We start from the raw sequence: 21,125 nt of genomic DNA, 5'->3' as shown, positions 1-21,125 counted from the left end.
TTCCAATGAGTTGGCTCTTTGCACCAGGTGGCCAAAGTATTGGAGTTCCAGCTTCAGCATCAGTCCTTTCAATGAATATTCAGGGTTGATTCCCTTTAGGATTGACTGATTTGATATACTTGCAGTCCAAGGGACCCTCAAGAGTCTTCTCTGACACCACAGTTTGAAAGCATCAATTAAGGCAAAAAGATGTAACAGTATGAAAAGGGTGGGAGATAGCTGGATTTAAAATCTGACCATCTTCACTTTTGTATTTAGGCCTTCAAAATTGTGCCCTACAACACGGAGACCCTTGATAAACTGCTAACGGAGTCCCTGAAGAACAACATTCCTGCGAGTGGGCTGCACCTCTTTGGAATCAACCAGCTGGAAGAAGAAGACATGATGACAAGTAAGTCAACAGTCAAAACTCAAGGAAAAGGCAGCAGGTCGATTTCAGTTGGTCTGTTTCAGCATGCAGTCAGCCTGTGCTCATGCTTTCTACTGGGTCCTGCTCTTCCGTTCATCCTCTGAGAAACAGTTATTCTTCTCTGGTCAGCCTGAGATTCTTCTAAATTATAAGCCCAAATATCTCACTCCCTTACTGAATACCCTCTGTGGTTCCCACTTGTCTTCTGAGGTCCAAACTGCTTAACCTTTCACAAGCCCTTCCCCACGGGCTCCTCCAGTGTTTCTGCTCTCACCCCTCTCTGTTCTCTCCCTTGGCTTCTATGCTCTGCTCTACAGAAGGTATGAACTTCTTTCACCTAATGAAAATTCCACCCTGCCTCTTGCTACCTCAACCTATGAGAGTACAGCTTCTTCCTCCCCTCCTGCTGTAGCAGCTTAGGAAGCACTTCCCCAAGTAGGTCCCACCTGCATGCTGTAGGCTCCCCTAGCGTGTCGGGTTCTCGTACACTTCAGCTTTGTCTGTCTGTTTTGCTGGTCTGTCAGCTGGATGAACACAGGGACTGTGCCTGGTGGCTCACAGTAGGCACAAAACAATTATTTGTTTGACAAGGGAGGAGCAGTCTTGTGGGCATGTGTGCCTTGCTGGTAGCTGGGAGAACCACTTTCATGGGGATGATGCCCTGCACGCTGGACTGGATGCTTGTTGTGGCACTTTTGTGGATGCCATTTTTCCTTCACGCCACAGCTGCACTGCCCAGGAGGAACCCAAGTCTCTGGTTACTCACTGCCTGCATTTTATCCTTCCACAGCCTCTGAGAACCATAAGTATGAGGTTATGTTACCTTCAAGTACTTCTCCTAGGGGCATTTTCTTGTTGCCTCTCCCCATTTTCCTACTGTGGAATGTTCTTGCATCACTTTCAGTGGGTGTTAATATTCCATATTCAGGCTCAGGAAAGAATATTTCATAGCTTGACAATCATGGGGAATCCTGGGGACATTTTCAGACCTTCATTCCAAAGATTATATCCTGGTAAATAGGATGCTGGGCTTGTCTTTTTTTTTAGGTTTTTTTCAACATGGACCATTTTAAAAGTTTTTATTGAATTTGTTGCAGTATTGTTTTTGTTGTTTATGTTCTGTTTTTTTTTTTGGTTGCAAGACATGTGGGATGTTAGCTCCTTGACCAGGGATTGAGCCCAAACCCACTGCATTGTAAGGCAAAGTCTTAACCACTCGACCACCAGGATATCCGTGGGTTTGTCTTATTAAAAAAATACATATACGTATTTATACACACACACACATATATATGTGACATATGTATATATACATATATTTATCTGTTTATTTATCTATCACTTTTGGGATTCCCTCATAGCTCAGTTGGTAAAGAATCTGCCTGCAATGCAGGAGACCTCGATTCGATTCCTGGGTCGGGAAGATCCCCTGGAGAAGGGAAAGGCTACCCACTCCAGTACTCTGGCCTGATGAATTCCATGGACTGTATAATCCGTGGGGTCACAAAGAGTTGGACACGACTGAGCGACCCTCACTTTCACTTTGGGCTTAGAAATCAACTTTTATAAAAAAAAAAAAAGAGGTTTGTCTCCAACTTCCAAAAACAAACACGTCTATTTCCTTGGTTGAGTTTGACTTGCTGTATCATGTATTAGTAGGTGGAGGGGCCCCTGGGGACCAGTGACTCTCAGGAGCACTTCGTTTCTCAAAAAGCGGAAGGTTAATGGACATCCTTGGGTTCGTGTACTTTCCTACCATCACTCAAAGCCTGTCCTCAACAAAGAGCTCACTGAAAACCACCTTGTTAATCCTCCCAGGTCCCTTTGAGATAGTCCGGAAATATTTTCTAATTCAAAACTAAAGGTCATGGAAAGTCTAAGTAACAGCCTCAGGATTACTTGGCACATGTTATGAAACTGGGCATAAGTGCTAAGGAGATGGATTTTTTTTTTTTTCCCCGTCACACCACACAGTTTGCGGGATCTTAGTTCCCTGACTAGGAATTGAACATGTGCCCACAGTAGTGAAAGCACTGAGTCCTAACCACTGAAGTCCCAGGATTTCTTTCGTTTAATCAGCATAAAGCGGTTATTTTAAAGTGTTCTGAAATTTGAAGAAACATTCAAAACACAATCCCTGTTGTTCTTCATGTCTGTTTTTTTTAAAAAACCCTTAGAACATCCACATATTTTGAACTGGTGTTATTTCTCAGGATTCTCCAGTCCTTTTAGAGAAAGAAGGCAGGATATTCATGATAGATTTGCTAATTAATTGACATATCATTTCTTCTGTCATCTTCAGTGGTGCCCCAGAGGAAAAGCCATTAGATGTTAGGTCAGTCAACCAAGAAGCAATGATTGAGCATCCGCTGGGTGCCACACTCGGTTTCCAGTGTCATCTGCATGAGCATGGTGCCCTGGGCTTTCTCTGATCATTACATTTTGCTTGACAATTTTTCAGATCAAAGGGATGAAGAGCTGCCCACTTTGTTGCACTTTGCTGCCAAGTACGGACTGAAGAACCTCACTGCCTTGTTGCTCACCTGCCCGGGAGCCCTACAGGCCTACAGTGTCGCCAATAAGCACGGCCACTATCCTAACACCATCGCCGAGAAGCACGGCTTCCGGGACCTGCGGCAGTTCATCGACGAGTATGTGGTAAGGTCAAGGCGGGGGGGCCCGGGAATTGGAAATGCACGATGTGGTCCCCAGGGCTGCCTTTGCACCAAAGATCTGGCTGGACTTCATCTCTAGCACATCCTCCTGTGCCTCTGCTGGCAGGGCCAGTGTACACGGGCGGAAGAGATGAGCCCTGGAGTCACATGTCGTGCATGTGTGCGTTCTAAGTCACTTCAGTCGTGTCCAACTCTTTTCGACCCATGGACTGTAGCCCACTAGGTTGCTCTGTCCATGGGATTCTCCAGGCAACACCGGAGTGGGTTGCCATGCCCTCCTCCAGGGGATCTTCCCCACCCAGGATTGAATGCGGGATCAAACCCACATCTCTTAACATCTCCTGCTTTGGCAGGCAGGTTCTTTACCACTAGTGTCACCTGGGAAGCCTGGAGTCACATGGACCTGGGTCCAGTTTCCTCATCAATACTTGTTAGCCACATGACTTTGGGCAAATCATGTATCTATCCTCTTTCTCTCTCAGTTTCCTAATATGCAGGAGAAAGATGATAATAGTTCTACTCTTAGGGTTGTTTTGAGAATACAAAGAGATAATGTAGGTAAAGCACTAAGATCCACCCTCGAAGAATTTACAGGGACATTTGTCGAGTGAATCTGCTGAGGGCAGATGCCAACTCCTCTTTCCAGCTGACTCCCCACCCACCTCCAAGGCACTTGGCAGGATGTTCCCAGCTGCTTCGCCCACCATCAAGCCCAGGTTAACTGTTAAGCTTGGTTCCTTTCTTAGCACTGACCACTGTAAAACTCTGCAACTGAGGCTACAGGGAGGCCAGCCGTGAGGCCCCACCTCCTGACAACCTCTCTTTCTTTCTGAGCCTCTGCCTGTCTTCAGGTTTAACTGCTTCTCTAGTTTAGGATCCACAGATCCCCCTCTATCATTGACTTAGGGGTCCTTCTTTGAGTGTAATCTCATCCTGTATCTTGGCCTTGATACATGCCCCCAAATTCCTTCCATTGTTTTGGAGGCAGATGCCCTTTGTGACTCCACCCTTTTCTGGTTTTCTTCCCTTTTCACGATTCACAGCAGCAATGCAGAAACAGCTCAGCCTCTCATATGAGGCTATGACCTCAAAAGGAACAATGAACACAATCCAGTCAGACAGGAGTGAGCCTGACACCTCCCCAGAAACTTAGATCTCTCTGCTCTGGACTTGACAATCTACAAGGCAATGACTCACTGAGACACACAGAGAGGCCCCCCAAATTTGGGGAGTGATTAAATATATTGAATGAATAGAATAGCATGAGTGCCTATTTGGTGTATCATTGGCATAAATGAAGCTAAAAGGTACTTACAGTCTAGAAGCATTTACTTGGCTTCACTTTGGAGTCAAAAATGTATAAAAGGCAGTGTTTCATTTCCCTGCCAATAATTTTTGTTAAGAGCATACTGTGTTCATATTAATGACCACTATTTATTTGCATTTATTTGATTGGCAAATGCATTGTCTTCTTGAGTCCTCACCACTATTCTTTGAAGTTGGCAATATTGTTATCTTTCTTCAATAAAGGAGGAAAAGGGCCTCAAAAGGCAGAGTAGTCGTACCAAGGGCCCCACACTTGTCAGGGTGGAGATAGGATGTGAACCTAGTTGATGCTAAAGCTGAGGCCTGTTATCCTACTTTATGTCATAGGGACATGGAAAGATGCATGTCCAGTTTGCACTGAAGTTAATCTGTTTCACATTTGTCGTATCATCTTTGTTCTCAGACTGCAATCATTTCAACCAATGCATCTCCAGCTTTGCCCCACAAAGGTCATCTCTCCGTGTTGTTGATGACTCCAAAGAACCATCCCATTTGTTTCCTCTTTCCACCATATCAAAACCAAAAGCCAGACTCTGAGTCTCCAACACTCCACAGTTGTCACCTCGTCCGTTCCTTGGGGTTCATCAGGAAACCAACACAGAGAGTCAAGAGCAGATTAGTGCTCATGGGGTAGTAGTGATGATGAAAATGAGGATTTTTGTGGGTTGATGCTGAAATAAGGATTGTGAAACACCAGAGTTTCTTACCAGGAAAAGTTGTGCAGAGGTTTCACAGAAATCACCTCTCTGGCTTCACCACCACCTGGAGGCAGAATGACCAAAGGAGGGGGGGGGTCTCTCCGACTTCAGTGCATTTCACCCAAGACCACCTCTCCCTCTGGACACAGGATTTAAAACTGAGGTGGGCACTTTGGAGAAGTGTGCTGTCAGGCACTTTGGAGCAGCCTAATGTAAGGAACAAGGACAGGTGAACCAAGTTCCCAAGGGACTTCTGACTATGCAACTTAGCTGCAGCCTGTTTAGCCCATTTGAATTTCCATCTGGCTAATCAGCAAAGGTTCCACCTTTGTGTGCCATTTGTTCCCGTTTGAGGAACCACGAAGGTGTGGTAGGAAAGTCAGAAGCCAGGCTTGCGGATCCTTGAGTAAGGCACTAGATTTTTCTGAGCTTAGGTTTTCTCATCTGTGAGCCAGGGAACAGAAGCAGCAATGGAAAGGATGTCGGGAGACACTGCATGAGCGCATCGCTAGCCCTTGCCTGACACGTCAAAGGCACTCATGAGAAGGTGGGAGATTTCTATCCTTCGGGCATTGGACATTTAACAGGTGTCCCCTCTGGGTGCCTAACTGCTCCTTAGTGTTGGAGGAAGATACAGAGGTGAAAACAAAGGACAGAGAACAAAGACTTGGAGCCCGGCTCCTCAAGGAGCTTTCAGTCTGGTGGGAAATACAGACCTGCACTCCCAGGTGCAACCCTGATTCTTGTGAACCTTTACTCAACTGTCACAAGCCCACTCGCGCACCTGACGCTGCCCAGAGAGCCCGGCTGTGTCAGCGTGCCCGTGGGGCCCTCCCTCTCTTTCAGGAAACTGTGGACATGCTGAAGAGTCACATTAAAGAAGAGCTGATGCAAGGGGAGGAGGCTGACTCTGTATATGAGTCCATGGCCCACCTGTCCACAGACCTGCTCATGAAATGCTCCCTCAACCCCGGCTGTGACGAGGAGCTATACGAGTCCATGGCGGCCTTGGTCCCAGCTGCCACCGAGGACCTGTGTAAGTAGCCCGGCTCAGTTCTGCTTCTGTCTTTCTGCTGACAAAAGCGTTTCTTCCTTCTGCTGTGTGTGGGGGAAGTCCCTTGCTTACCCTTACCCCAGCTCCAGAGAGATGAAGATCCCGTTTTACACAAAGTTAGACAGGTCATTATGTGCTATGACAAGCAGAATTGTTCTCCAGACTTCCTGCTTTGTTACGGGAAAGTTTAAGCAGGGGCCTGGAAGGCAGAGTTGATGAAAGTGTTGCCTTCAGATCCCAGAAGTGACATCAGTGGCTGTTGACTCTTATCAGTCCCAGTGGTCCCTTTTTTATAGCACACATTCTGTAATGCTCCCCCATCCACTACGCTGACATGAGATTCGTGTAATATAACCTACCTAACAATACACATGAAATTTTTAGAAATCAAATATTGCCCTGATTGAAATATAGAAGAGAACTAGGAGAGGAATGCTGAGGTGTACCTGCACCTGAGGACATGGTGCATTAGGCAGATGCAGTCACCTACACTCTGAATCACTGAAATTGGCACAATCTCAAATGCTGGCCGATATGTTCATTGTTTTCATGACTTGGCTACTGCCAGCAGTGCTGGCATCAATACCTGAATTTTCCTAAATGGTGAGTGATTTCTCGCATTCTCCTCCCCATTTTTATAGTAATGGAATTCCTGGAAATTTTAATGTATATGACAACCATGCAAAAGAAAAAGTTGTATTTTATAAATTAAATAGTTTAGCTTCTAGGCTCAGAAAATTATGAAAACCTTTTTTTCCCATTAACCTAATTTTACTGAATTAATGTATAATAAACTTATTTCCAAAATATCATATCTCCAGGGCATAATTTTTTTGTAAAGTGCTTAACAAATTTTGCCCTTTTTTGTTTATCTTAATTGTTTTATTCAATAGCAAAAATAGCACATTCTTCCAAAAATTGGAAACAAAAATGTATAACCAAGTTATTACAAGTCTATGACTCCACTCCACCAACCACTATAGCACTTTAAATAGTTTGGTAGATATTTTTTGCCCATATTTTTCCTTATACCTGCTGATATTAATTTTAAAAATATATACACATGTGTATACATATTAACAGATCTATATGAATACACGCATATGTATAAATACATATCATAAGCAGTTATTTTTTAAACACATGTATGGGTCTAGCGAACTATTTTAAAGTCACAAGGGACCCAAAATAATGCTGTCCCCCCGCACTGAAGGTGTTGTAGCCTCTTTCTGTCTTCTGCTCAATGTCAGTCATGTCCCTGTATCATGGTGACAACCCAAAATACCCTCACAAGTCTTCCAAATACCCTCTAGAGGGCAGTGCTGCTCCCCTGGAGAACCACTGGTGTAAATAACATGGGATTTCAATGCACATATCAGCGTTTTAGCAGGAGGACCACACAGCTGGCCCTCTAAGAGCCTTCTTTTCATGTCACCATTATTTGCTATGAGATGCTAAGAACTTTGAAACACTGCCTACATCTTCGCTGTCCTTCCCTCTGGTCTAATTAGTAGATTCAAGAAAGACAAGACAAATACTCATCAATGCATCTATCAGCTCTTTTGATAGAGGACTTTCTGGAATGGGCTGGATTGAGTATTGCCAACTTTCAGCCTGAGAAGAAGACCATGTGGATCTGGCCCCACAGGGAGTGGAGCCTGATTTTCCCACCTATGAACAGAAAAGCGGGCGTTTTGGAGACGCAAATGTGGGCAGGTTGGGTGGCCAGAAGTGAACCCTGATACCACAGGGCCTTTGACACTGCAGCCCCAACACCTGGAAGGTGTGGTCCTGTGGTTGCTAGGTGCTTGCCCGTCAGACTGGCTGCTCCTCTGGGGGAGGGGAAGAAAGAGGGAAAGAGTGGTAGAAAGTCTCTTCCAGCACCTGACTGGGAGGACCGGAGGTGCTGATGGAAGCTCTTCCCAAATGAGCTATGACCCAGCAGGGAGGTGAGGAGAGAAGGCATCATCCCCACCATCCGCATCCTGTACCCCTCAGAATCGTCCAAGCAGCTGGTCAGCGGTACTCTTAATTACCTGTGCTTTACAAATGGGGAAACCGAGGCACAGAGAAGTTAAGCAGCTCTCCCAAGGTCTCACAGCTAATAAGTGATACAGCCCAGGTTTGAACCCAGGTCTCTCTGTCTCTAGGACTACATTCCTTACTCTGTTCCAGAAATTTCCATCTAAAACCACAAATTTGTAGTCCTGGTTTCTTTTTAGAAAAACCATCCAGCAGCTCCAACCTGGCTTCCTCTTTCTGTGGCCCAGATGTTGGCTCACAAAACAGCCTCTGGTGCCTTGTGGCCCTTGCACACCCATCCCTCTCTCTGTGGACCCAGCAAGCAATTCTGGAGCATCGGTGTTTCAGCCACTTACTTCTCCCCATTGTTGGTGAGGAAAACGGGGTGCAGGGGAGACACGGTCCCTTGCAATCTGGAACACAGACCCATTCACAAAAGAACGTTTGGAGAACAAGAAGTACCCCTGTGGGAAGCCAGAGACCACGCATCAACATTTCTGCTCTGGGTCCCTGTGGTGGAGCCGTTGGACAATGAGAGAAGCCCCCACTTTATTGGCAGTTGATTTAGTGTTGACAGAGAGCCTTAACCCCCGTTATGCCTCTGGATGCTCCAGCACACGAATCCTCCTACCACATCAGTGCAGAGCTGGCGGGAACGCTAAGGGCAGCCATCCCACTCCTCCTGGTCTGCCAGGCCTCTCACAGCGGGAGCCCTGAGCCTCTCCAGCACTTTCCAAGGCAGCGGAGTGCTAGGGAGCTTGCCTGGTCTGCGGCCAGTTGGCAACTTGTAAAGTTACATGGGGCCAGGATAGGGTGGGGGAGATTCTGGTTGCCTTGGAGCTAGGAGGAGGCCGTAGACGGGCAGGCTATAAAATTCGGCTGTTGGCGGAATGGGCAAAGGAAACCTGCTGCATTTTTCACTTGCTAGATCCTGTAATCTCTGAATTTTCTGAATCTAGATATGATTTGTGTTTCTGTCTGTGGTTTAACCTTGAGAATGACTACTAGCCCAGAAGCAGCAGCCACTGGTACCTGGGGAGGAACCATTCATTTCACTACCAGTGGCCGGTAACTCTAGGAGAGAAGGCAGGTTAGGTCATAAATAAGCAGGGCAAACCGATCAATCTAAGACGTATGTTTGTAACAGCACCCAGCAGAGTTATCACTGGGAACATTGGCCTTTCCTCTCAGTGCACTGATTTTATCTCTGTGATCTCATCTGATCATCTGGGGCTTGGAGGATAGTCATCTTCATTTTAGAGAGAAATGGCCATTAAGGTGCCAAAACTAAGTAACTTTCTTAAGTCCCGTCGAAGGAGAACTGGGTCAGGAAGCTGGGTTTGCAGATTCCCAGGGATCAAGGCTCTCAGCTGCCCACTGGGCTGGAGGACCCTCCTGGCCTGCCCTTCCTCTCAAGTCTGCACTTGCCCGCCCTGGGACAGATACTTAAAGGAGAGTTATTTCTAAATGGAATAGCAGAGGTTATCAGTGTCTCGCCTTGTTACAATTCAACCCTAGAAGCTGAAAATAAATATATTAAGGAAACTAGGCTGTGTTTATTCACTAACTGACTCAACGACTCATTCACTCATCTGCTCACAGGACAACGTAATGGATGCAGCTAGGCCAGCTCATATCATTGCTCCAGAGGTATCTAACTGTGTTGGGACAAATCTGCCCCTTTCTTTTTTTTAACACCAAAAACATTTTGTATTGGGGTATAGTCAATTAACAATGTTGTGATAGTTTCAAGTGAACAGTGAAGGGACTCAGCCATACATGTATCTATTCTCCCCCCCCAAACTCCCTCCCATCCAGGCTGGCACATAACATTGAGCAGAGTTCCATGTGCTATACAATAGGTTTTTGTTGGTTATCCATTTTAAATCTGCCCCTTTCTGACTTAAATTTTGGAAAGGGGATAGTAATATAGTCCCCAAAGGGAATCCAAACAACTACTAAGTGGGAAGGTTGTCAGAGAGGCTCCCAGTGTTGAATGAAAGGGGCTGGGGAGCAGTGTTGAGTTCTGATCCTGAGATTTTTGGGCTCTTCCCCTGAACTTGTGTGTGTGCGTGCATGTACACACACACACACACACACACACACACACACACACAGACACTCCTCACCATTGCTGTCTTTAGTTTAAATATGCTGCCACCAAGTGGTAGCTACATGTGTTTGTTATCAGACTTTCAACTTTGCTCCCAGTTCTCTTGAAAAGTTTGTGTTCAAGAGCCCTACAAATTTAAACCATCATGTTCCACACCATACTAGATAATAAATAAATGTTTTTAGGGTAAGCTTATGGAAACACTAAATGAAAATTATGGCACATCTCTCTCTGGGTGACTTCACTCTCTGTTGATCTTTTTCTCATTTACTTCTTTTGCTTCTGTCTTTGCCTTCAGAGAATGGTACAGTGTTCCTGTCGGTCCTTTGACTTAGGTAATACATTTAGGTCACTTTGTTGAGGCTCTGGGTGCTAAGGCCTCAGGAGTCTCTTCTGGGTCCACCTGTTTCCCAGGTAATCCACTTGTGGATTTAGCACTGCTTGAATATCTCAGAGGCTTGTCTTCCTCCATCAGGAAAAAGGAAAAGAAGAAGAAAAATGCAGTGTCTTGCTACTGGAAACTAAACTCACACATGTCACTCTAATCTATCCCAGAGGGCTGCTCCGCTTCTGGGACTCCTCCCGCTTTGAACCTTTCTCTTGCACCCCTGCTTCCTCCACCTCCTTATGTGAATCAAGTTTGCCTGCAGTGGGGAGAGCCAACTTGGCCCAAGCTAACAAACGTGCTGACTTCTCTTAGCAACCTCCTTGGTAACTGGCGTCTTTGTAACAGATCATCTCCAGCAGTGTTTTCTTTACCTGAGCTCTCTGGTTACAGTCCCTCTCTGCCAGCTGGGTCCCCTCTGAGGTCCAGTGGGCCTCAGTGAAGATCCTCACAGCCCCGCCATATAAGATCTGAGCCCCCTTGAAGGACCATTTGCAAGCAGATCATTAGTTTACTGATTGTTAAGTTACTGGAACATGCTACCTTCCCCATCTGCACACTTTTCTCTCAAGAGTCTTCCTTCCTGCAGCGGCATGAGTTCTTACCCGCAGGGAACTCACTCTGAGGCAGAGCTGGCTATTCCTGTCTTGTCTGGGCCTGAAACTGACCTAGTGAAGCCAAGGCAACCTCAAGACACTTCCGACTTCTGTAGCTTTTCCGTCCTTTAGATGTACAAGAACGGTGTTGCAAATATAGGCACTTAGTGAAAGAGCACTGGATTGAATGTTTTCTAGTGAATTAAGTTAAACTCCTCACCACCAGCAGCGACCTTGCCCGCTTCTGCAGCTGCACAGCTGTGGGCAGGCCTTCCTCAGGGCACTGCCCACAAATCAGTTTGCATCTGGTCATGTACCAGTTTCTTTGGCTACCTGCTCCTACTAACGTTAGCAAGTACCATCCACAGGCCCTACACCACAGACGTTTGATTGTTTCTTGACTTTGAGAGTTTCCAGAAAATAAGAAGTCATCCTAGATGTTGTGGTGTGAGATTACTTGTTGACATTACAATGCAAGGACTTCACTTCTCCGATAGGTGGTAGTGAGACATCTGTGAGATGCCCCCAAAGGTGGGACATCTGTGGCCGCTCCCGGCTGCCCATTTTTTTTTTTTTTTTTTTTTGCTGTGTCTCCATCCATCCGCCCATGCTGGTCCTGCTGCCTGTGTTGCCCTTCTCTTTTCTCAGCTTGGAAAATGCCCAGATCCCTTCCCAAAACCCGAAGACCTCCATAGCCATGTATTCATTTGCTTCTTCTTCACTAGTCTGTTCACTTTCACATTCATTCAACATTTATCAATCCACTCAAGTGTTTAAGTCACCGCACCAGGTAATAAGGAGTCAGCAAATAAGCAAGCATGGTCCCTGCCTTCTAGCACTTCCCTTCTAGTGGGAGAGCTGGATATTAAACAAAGAGACTACAAACTGTGACAGTGCTGCAGAGGAAAACGACATGAGGCCCTCGAGAGGGTAGCTAGTAGAGAATGGATCTTAGCAAGTCGTAGTACCCACTGCATCCCACCAGGAAACTGACCTGTGAATTCCTTCCTGCAAGGCAGAGGGTCTGTGTGATCACTAGGAGCAACCGCATTGAGGCCCTGCTTATCTGCTAAGAAATTCACAGAATTTGACACGCTGCTTCTCCTAACCCTTTCATGTTAGCCTCTTCTTTGTCATTGCAAATCACCTCTCAGTCTCTCTAATTTCAGAATACAATTCTCCTCTTTCTGTCCACGTGTCTCTATCTCTGTCTCTCCCCTCCACAACTCCCTCTTCCTCTCTGTTTCATTGTCTCTCTCCTTCTCCTTCTCCCCTCCTCTGACTCCCACGTCTGCATGTGTGTGACTATCTCTGTCTCTCTGTCCCTGTTTCTGCCTCTCTGTCACTGTCTCTCTCTCTCACCTTCCCCTCACTTCTCCATGAGGGTGGAGGAAAGTTGGATTTTCCTGTTGACATAGTCAATCATAGCCATCCTTCAACCTGTATGCAAATAGAACCAATCAGGTTTCAAGTTTGTTTTTTTTTTTCCAAATGTTTCACCATGCTGCTCCCTGCTCTAAGCCTCTTTTCTATTCACAATAGCACTTGCTGAAAATAAAAAGCTTTTGGCCTGCTTTCAGTGTTTGAGAGCCTTTCCAGAAGAACAGTCACTCAGTGTCTGATATTTTACTGTATTATATACTCAGATTAGGTTTTCTGTTAAATTAGTAACACATAATCTGAATGGAGTTTCCACTGCGGCTAAGCAATCTAGATTTATGTCCCAGGAAGAGTATCACATGGGCATATTTGAAAATTCATTTTTGCTCTTGACTCGTTCCTTGATTAAGTGCCTGCCTGCATTCACTCATCTGTTCCAGCTTCTTTCTTCCCAGGAATGGTTTCTCTGGGATCAACTCCTGTAAAAAAACCATAGTGTAACTCTGCAGCTGTCTTTCCCAAAAGGAGACTGTGGTCCCAGAATCTCCTTGTTACTGTTTTGGGTTGTTTTTTTTTCCCAATGAAATGAAAGAATTTTGTCCTTAGATTCCTGCATTTTTTCCTTAGATCAGCAGGTTTCAGCACATTTCAGTTTATTTTTAACTGACCAGTGGTGAAGGTTAAATGCTTAGAATCTGAAGTACAAGCCCTGAGTATCCAGGGATGCAGGATCTGTTGCTGTTGCTGTCGTTTTCAAAATATCCTCTGTCTGGAAACTGACTCCATTCATTTCTGGAATTTCCTATGTATTTCAGTTACTCTGTGTTACTGTATGCTTGGGTTGTATGCACACATGGGTTGTCAAATATAGAGTCTGAGAGTTTGAACTGTCATTAACTTGAAACAACCAGGAGCTTTTTCTTTTCTTTTTTCCTACAAAGGTAGTATCTGCTACTACTTGGACTTACTGCCTAATACAGCTATGGCAAATAGTGTTTTAAAAATAATTTCCGCATCAGTTAGCTGGTGTTGAGGTCCTGGGAAGCTGTGTTGAGAAGGATCCTGAGGCCATAAAGAAGGCAGTGATTGAATAAAGATATTTACCTTGAATACGGAGTAGTGGTGTGGAGACCAGTGTGCATTTGCTGTTCCTTGTCTAATTTAAAGATAGTTTTGTTTTGTTGTTGTTTATTCGCTAAATCATGTCTGACTCTTTTGTGATCCCATAGACTATAGCCCACCAGGCTCTTCTGTCCATGGAATTTTCCAAGCAAGAATACTGGAGTGGGTTGCCATTTCCTTCTCCAGGGGATCTTCCTGACCCAGGGATCAAACCTGCATCTGTTGAATTGGCAGGCAGATTCTTTACCATTGAGCCACCAGAATAGCCAATTCAAAGATACTTATGCAGTCCAGTAGTTAACACTTCATGTTTTCACTGCAGGTGGCATGGGTTTGATCCCAAGTCAGGGAACTAAGATCCTGTGTGCCCCACCGTGTGGCAAAAAAAAAAAAAAAACAACAACTCATGACAAACCTGTGTGATATGTACTATTATTGATGCAGAAAGCTTAGCTTCTCTGTACACCAGTGCTAAATCAAATCTCAGAGACAGAGTTTTGGGTGAAGTAAAAAAGGATAGCTTTATTGCTTTGCCAGGCAAAAGAGGACATAGTGGGTTGATGCCCTCAAAACCGAGTTTCCCAACTTGGGGAAGACAGTGAGAAGTTTTATAGTAAAAGTGGGGGTGATCAGCTTGTGAGCATTCTTCTGATAGGTTGGTGATGAGCTAAGTAGGAGTCAGCATCGTCAACCTTCAGCGTCAACTGGCCTGGGGTCTACATGCTTATGGGCAGCATACCATAACTTCTCCCACCTGGAAGGAGTTTCAGTATCTGCAGAATAGCTCAAAGATAATATTGTGTGTATCCACTGATGGGGAAACAGGACCTTGTTCCAAGGCGCTCTTGACTGTTTCTCCCTGGTCTCACATGTCCACCCTTCCCTGATTAACAACTGCTTGAATCTACCCTTTGGAACTCTGGGAAGGTCATGGAGGCTGAATGAAGGCTGTTTCCTATAATCAATGAAACTGGGACACAGAAAGGCTCTGTGCCCAGGAGCCCCACAGGGCCCTGCAAGATATCATTATTATCACCATTTTAGAGACAGGAAAACGAACCTGAGAGGATGTAAACAACTTGGCCCAAGATAACAGTGGGCAAAGAGTTAATGTAATAGCTCTCATTTCCCTTCTCCAGGAGAATTTGACCTTCATTGACTTCCGCTCTGTTACCCTGGTAACCTGATAAGAGTCATATGTCCATTATGTCTCTAGGCAACATTGCCTATGATAAAAATGACCCTTAATTGGTTGGCAAATTGCATCTGGAACTAGAAGGAGTTGTATGTGAACTATAAATACTTGAAAAGGACACCATACTTTGGGCTTCCCTGAAGGCAGTGTCTCTGGATGCCTCTTACAGGGACCTTGGAATCTGTGCCTCAGGAGGTGCTGATATAACTCAGGAGTTGCGAGATGCTGCTTCTCTGAGGCGCCAGGACATCTCCTCCACCTGCCTGATATGGCTCTGGTCTCCTTGCATGAGAGTTGCGAGACTGGCCAGAGACTCCCTGAATGAGGAAGGCGATTTGGGACTGTCCTGCTGGTGTATGTCTTCCAACCTTCTGAGTAGGTTGGCGCCAGCGTAGCCCATGGTCATCTTGTAAGTCCCAATGATCAGCTGGATCTAAAAAGTTGGATCTAGAAGTGAATTGGCCCAGGGTGTTGCAGTCCTACAGTCAGAAGTGGAAGAATCAAAATTGGAACCTATGCATTCTGACCCAAATGCCCATATCTGTCACCATCCATCTAGAGTGCCTCAAGGAAGAGAAATAATTCTACAAATGTCTCAGGACTGATGTTTATCTGATCCTAGTTTGTCTACTTCCAAAACTATGTTCTTAACCACCAGTGAAGGCGTGGCTATAGAATAAAAAGATCTATTTGTCACAGGTAGCCCTGCCTCGTTCATCGTACCCATGGATACATAGTTCACAGGACTTCCTGGAGGGTGACTTGATAGTGTAGGTGGACAAGAACGGGTCAGTGTAGGTCATTCCCAGAGCTTATGCTTGCATTTCTTCCTCTCCTTTTCTCATCTCTTTCCCTCCTCTCTGTTCTTCTCCTTTAAAAACAACAACAACAACAACAACAACACAAACTTTTGAACTACTTTTAGATTTTGAGAAAAGTTGCAAAAATTTTACCCTTCCTGTATGCCTTTCATCCAGATTTCTCAGATAGTAACATCTTACATAACCATAGTTACTAAAGCTGTGAAATGAACATCGGTGCAATACCACCAACTAAACTCTAGACCTTGTTCAAATTTCACTAGTTTTTCCCCAAGGCTCTTTTTCTGTTCGTAGGTGAGACTAGATACTGTTCCTAGAAAGGAAGCCGCAGTATCTGCTGTCGTTCTCCTTAGTCTCCTCCAATGTATAACCACAGTTCTTCGTCGTTCCTCCTCTTCGATACTCAGTCAGTTATTTTGTAGAATGCCCTTTAGTTGGGTTTGTTAGATGCTTTCTATGAATGGACTGAGGTTATAAGTTTTGAGCAAGACTACCATAGCAATGACATTGCATCCTCCTCCATGCATTGTATTAAGGGATCATGATGTTGATATGTCTTATTACTGGGGCTCATTCTTTTCTTCTCTATTTCCTTTCTTAACTTCTTTCTTTAACCCACAAAAAACTTAGCACATTAAGATAGGGTCATAGTACCAGGACAGAAGCCCTCATCCTTATTATAGAAGTGTGAGAGATCCAGCCAGGGATGCTCTGGCTGCTTTCATTTTTCTGCTACTTTTTGTTTTTCTAACTCTTTGTAGCTTCTTCAGTTTTTCCAACTACGTCTTGAATATGGGAATCAGTTCTGTCTAACTGAACTTTGTTAGTGAAATAGCTAGGCTATGTGTAACTCTTTTACTACTGTCAGTGGGGGTGACCGATTATACATGTGAGGTTTGCACTCTAGTGTTGCCAGCCTGGGAGGTTTGATTATTGGTGATCAAAACTGTCCTGATGCTGCTCTGCCCTCACCAGATTCTTAGAGATGCCGGAGCCTGAGGGGACTGCGATTCCTGGAGGATGCAGCACAGAGCCCAATGATAAGCCCATCCTCATCTCTAGGAGTGTCTGATGCAAGCAAGTCTTTCCTACAGGGTCTTTTCCTCTGTGTTCTATTGCTTTGTGAGTTAGGAGTTTCAAAAGTTGCCTGGGTCAGAGTCAGGCAACTGAGCGGTGAAGGGGTGTAGGGATAGGAGTTGGGGGGGCTGGTAGAGGAGGGCCCTGTGACCAGCAGGGCACGTCTGTAAGGTATGTCTTTCTTCCCTTGTTTTCTAACTTCATGGGGAAAGTGTTCCATAAAACCGCAGTTAAGCAATTTAAATAGAAATCTCAAATAAGCAGAATTTCTCTCGTCTTCAGTTTTTAAGAAATGGATTGTGAGTTCTTATCTGAGATTTATTTTTAAAATACTTCTAGGTATGTTTCAGGATCAGTAACTACCTAAATCTCTACTGTTTAGTTTATAGAATTCAGTGTTGACCAGAGATGTTCACTGAGTTAACAGTTTCCACATTTGGAATCACAGGGCTTTTTGGACTAGAGGGTATCAAGGTAGATTATATTCAATGTAATGTCTTTACTACATTTATTTCAAGAAATATTAAACTGAAAAAGTAGAAAAAAGGGAAGGAATTGGAAAAAAGATTCATCAAGAGTATGTATTTCTTTTTTCTTTTGCCTCAAATCTTTTTTTTTTAAACTACATATTATATCCCCCTATGAGCCCCTTCTGGAACCTAATTGTCTTCCCTCCCTCCCAGAGGTAACCACTACCATGAATTCAGCATTTATCCTTTCCAGCATGTCAGCAGTTTTTCATATGTTTATTAGATATTTATGAATTCGTAAACCACATGTAGTATCATTTTACAGGTATTAAAATTTATATAAACTACTATATATACTGCAAAGTGCTTTATATAAAATACTTTATATACTACAAACACCAGTCTGCAACTTTTTCACTCAATATTGTGTCATGTTTAATGGTCACAAAGTTTATATTTTGATTATCAAAAGATTGTCAAAGTTTGAAATAATGTCGAGTAAAACCTATGCTATGTAATAATGTCCTATCTGCTCAATGGAAAGTTTAAAAATCAGTATTTTTATAATTAAATCAATAACCTGGTAATTGACAGGTGAGCCATAATTTATTTTTTAATAACCTAAAATTATTTTTGCTTTGGGAATCTAATTGTACAGACTTGATCATAATTACCTAGACTTTAAAGTGTTGATAGGATTTTCCTCATTATGAATGCAACACAAGCCACTGTGGATAATCTGGAAGACAAAGAAAAGTATAAAATAGAAAATAAAATGTTCACAATCTGAATTGTCCGTGATCTACCTATACTAATTCAGAAATAGTCACTATATGCATTTTGATGTATTTTTTTTCTAGGCTTTCTTCTATGTACATACAAATATTTTGTTTCAAAACTAGAATTATGTCATATGCAGTTCATTATCCTTAACATGATTTTATGAACATGACCTCTTTTCAGTGAACATTCTTGGGAAATGTGATATAAATATAAATTTTTCATACAGATTCACCAGATTGTATTTAACTGATCCCCAAAGATTAAAGTAGTAGGAAACAGTATATCTATGTATAGTGATTAAATTCAAATGATTTTTTTTCTCAAAGCATAGTATTCAAATTACATATTTTGCCTAAGGAAACAAATCTCCAGTAATTGTATGGTATGACTTACTGAATGCAAATTCTTGATAATATCAAAGCTCTACTTTTAAATGCAAGGCTGCAATTTTGCTCCCAAAATACATACTTCAGAGTCATAAAGTAACAGCTACAGCTGGTTACTCAGGTTTAAGTATAATCTGCTACAGTAGTTGAATAGTTTTCACATAGTTTTGGTCTCCATGGGTTTATGCTTAATAGTGAAAAATCAAAGGTCTGTGAACTTCCTCCTTATAAATGACCAATTACATGGATGACCTAAAAAGAGTTCTGGTTGTTATGTTTATGAGATGGTACTAGAGTAGCTCCAATACATGCTTTTAACTGTAACAAAATGGTTCGTAGTTTAAATAGATTACAATTTATCTATTCTTTGTTGTTTTTGCTTCCAATTTTTCTGTCATGCAAAAGACTACAGTTATATATTTAAAAATTAAGCCTATTCTTTCAAATGCAAATGAGCATGTCCATACCTTTTGAGTCCTGTGGTCCAGGAAAGGGCCTGAAGATTGTAAATATTGTTTTCGTTTATACCCAATACTGACTAGGTAGCCTTGCTGAGTAGGTAAATTGAATGGATGCATGCATGCATGGATCCATGGATGCATGGATGATTAGATGGATAGATCGATAGATGCATGGTTTAATCAATTTTTGAATCTCTTAATTTGTCAAAGCTTGTATTGGAATGGTCAAAAAAAGTTTGTTCTAGTTTTCCATAAGATGTTACACAAAAAACTTGAACAAACTTTTTTGGCTGAACAATGTATCCATTTATAAAATGTCTTTGCATGTGTGGAAGAAGGACATATCAATTCTTAGTCTCCTTTTCCTTCTAGATGTTGAGATGCTTCAGGCCAGTACATCTAATCCAATCCCCAGGGATGGTTTCTCTCGGACTACTAAGGACTCTATGATTCGCAAGTTTTTGGAAGGTACGTTGCATCAGTGAGCAGGAAAGCAAAAAGAAGGAAAGAGAAACAAATGTAGACATTGCCTGGCTACCTATGAGGGTTGCTCCACTCAACAAATGTACATGGCGCATGGTGTGATAGAAGACCCATGGGCTCCCCCATCAGCCTGTTACAAGTAAACCAGAAGTTCCCACCAGTGGGGAGCCACTACTTTGGGTAAACAAGTTGCCTTTAGCAAGACCTCTTTTGAAATACACGGGTTCATTTTTATTTGACCAAAATCTCATGAGTACCTACTATAAGCAAAGAACTATTTTAGATGCTGGGCTAGGGTCACAAAGGAAAAGAAGATATGATCAATACCCTCAAGAGACTTTACTTTCTGGTGAAGGAGGAGAGCATGGGGGACATACATAGGTTAAAGGTTGCATTAAATCAAAGCTGTATTGTATAGTGATTTTACATATATATATATATATATATATATATATATATATATATATTACCCAGTTTTCCCACTATTTATGAAGAGATGTCTTTGCCTCCCTTTGTATTCTTGGCTCCTTTGTCGTAAATAATTGATCACATAAACATGAGTTTATTTTTGACTTTTGAGTCTTTTCCATTGGTCTACAGTGGTCTGTTTTTATGACAGTACTATACTGTTTTGATTACTGTAGCTTTGTAATGTAGTTTGAAATCAGGGAGTATGATACTTTCAGCTTTCTTCTCGTTTTTCAAGATTACTTTGGTTATTTGGGGTCTTTTATGTTTCTGTACACATTTTAGAATTATTTGTCCTGATTCTGTGAAAAATGCCATTGGTATTTTGATAGAGATTGCATTGAATCTGTAGATTTCCTTAGGTAATATGGTCATTTTAGCAATATTAATTCTTCTAATCCATGAACACACTATATCTTTCCATGTGTTTGTGCTGTCTTCAATTAGTTTCATAAATGTCATAATGTTCAGAGTACAGATCTTTTACGTCCTTGATTAGACTTATTCCTAGGTATTTTATTTTATTCCCAGGAATTTATTCTTTTTGATGCAGCTGTTAATGGGATTATTTTAATTTCCCTTTCTTACAGTCATTATTAGTGAACACAACAGATTTCTGTATATTAATTTTGGATTCTGCAACCTTACTGAATTCATTTACTAGTTCTAATAGCTTTTTTATGGCATCTTTAGGACTTCCTATATACAGTCTCATGTTATCTGTAATCAGTGACAGTTTTTCTTTTTCTTTTCTGATTTGGATTCCTTTTATTTCTTTTTCTCATGTAATTACTATGACTGGGACTTCCAATACTATGTTGTATGAAATTTTCTTGTTCCTGATCTTAGCAGAAATGCTTTCAGCTTTTCACCATTTGTATGATGTTAGCCATATGATATGGCCTTTATTCTGTTGAATTATGTTCCCTCTGTATGCATTCTGTTGAGAGTTTTTTAAAATTATAAATGGATGTCAGATTTTGTCAAAAGCTTTCTATGCATCCATTGAAATGATTACACAATTTTATTCTTTAATTAGTTAATATGACATATCACATTCACTGATTTTCAGATATTGAATCATTTTTGCATCCCTTGGATTAAATCCCACTTCATCATGATGCATGATCCTTTTAGTGCATTGTTGAATTCCATTTGCTTATATTTTGTTGAGGACAGTTTTGCATCTATGTTCATCAAG

General features: G+C 42.7%; 1 protein-coding gene across 1 annotated transcript in view; it reads left to right on the top strand.

Moving 5' to 3' along the window:
- Window positions 1–21,125, top strand: part of PIK3AP1 (phosphoinositide-3-kinase adaptor protein 1) — a 115,236-nt gene that overhangs the window by 62,504 nt on the left and 31,607 nt on the right. The window contains exons 6-9 of the mRNA XM_070469955.1: window positions 259–391; window positions 2,871–3,067; window positions 5,955–6,144; window positions 19,346–19,441. Of these exons, the coding sequence (XP_070326056.1) occupies window positions 259–391; window positions 2,871–3,067; window positions 5,955–6,144; window positions 19,346–19,441 (616 nt within the window). The remainder of the gene's footprint in view (window positions 1–258; window positions 392–2,870; window positions 3,068–5,954; window positions 6,145–19,345; window positions 19,442–21,125) is intronic.

This window comes from Odocoileus virginianus, chromosome 7 (genome assembly GCF_023699985.2).
Source record: "Odocoileus virginianus isolate 20LAN1187 ecotype Illinois chromosome 7, Ovbor_1.2, whole genome shotgun sequence".
NCBI classification, from domain to species: domain Eukaryota; kingdom Metazoa; phylum Chordata; class Mammalia; order Artiodactyla; family Cervidae; genus Odocoileus; species Odocoileus virginianus.
This window is presented reverse-complemented; position numbering and strand designations above follow the sequence as displayed.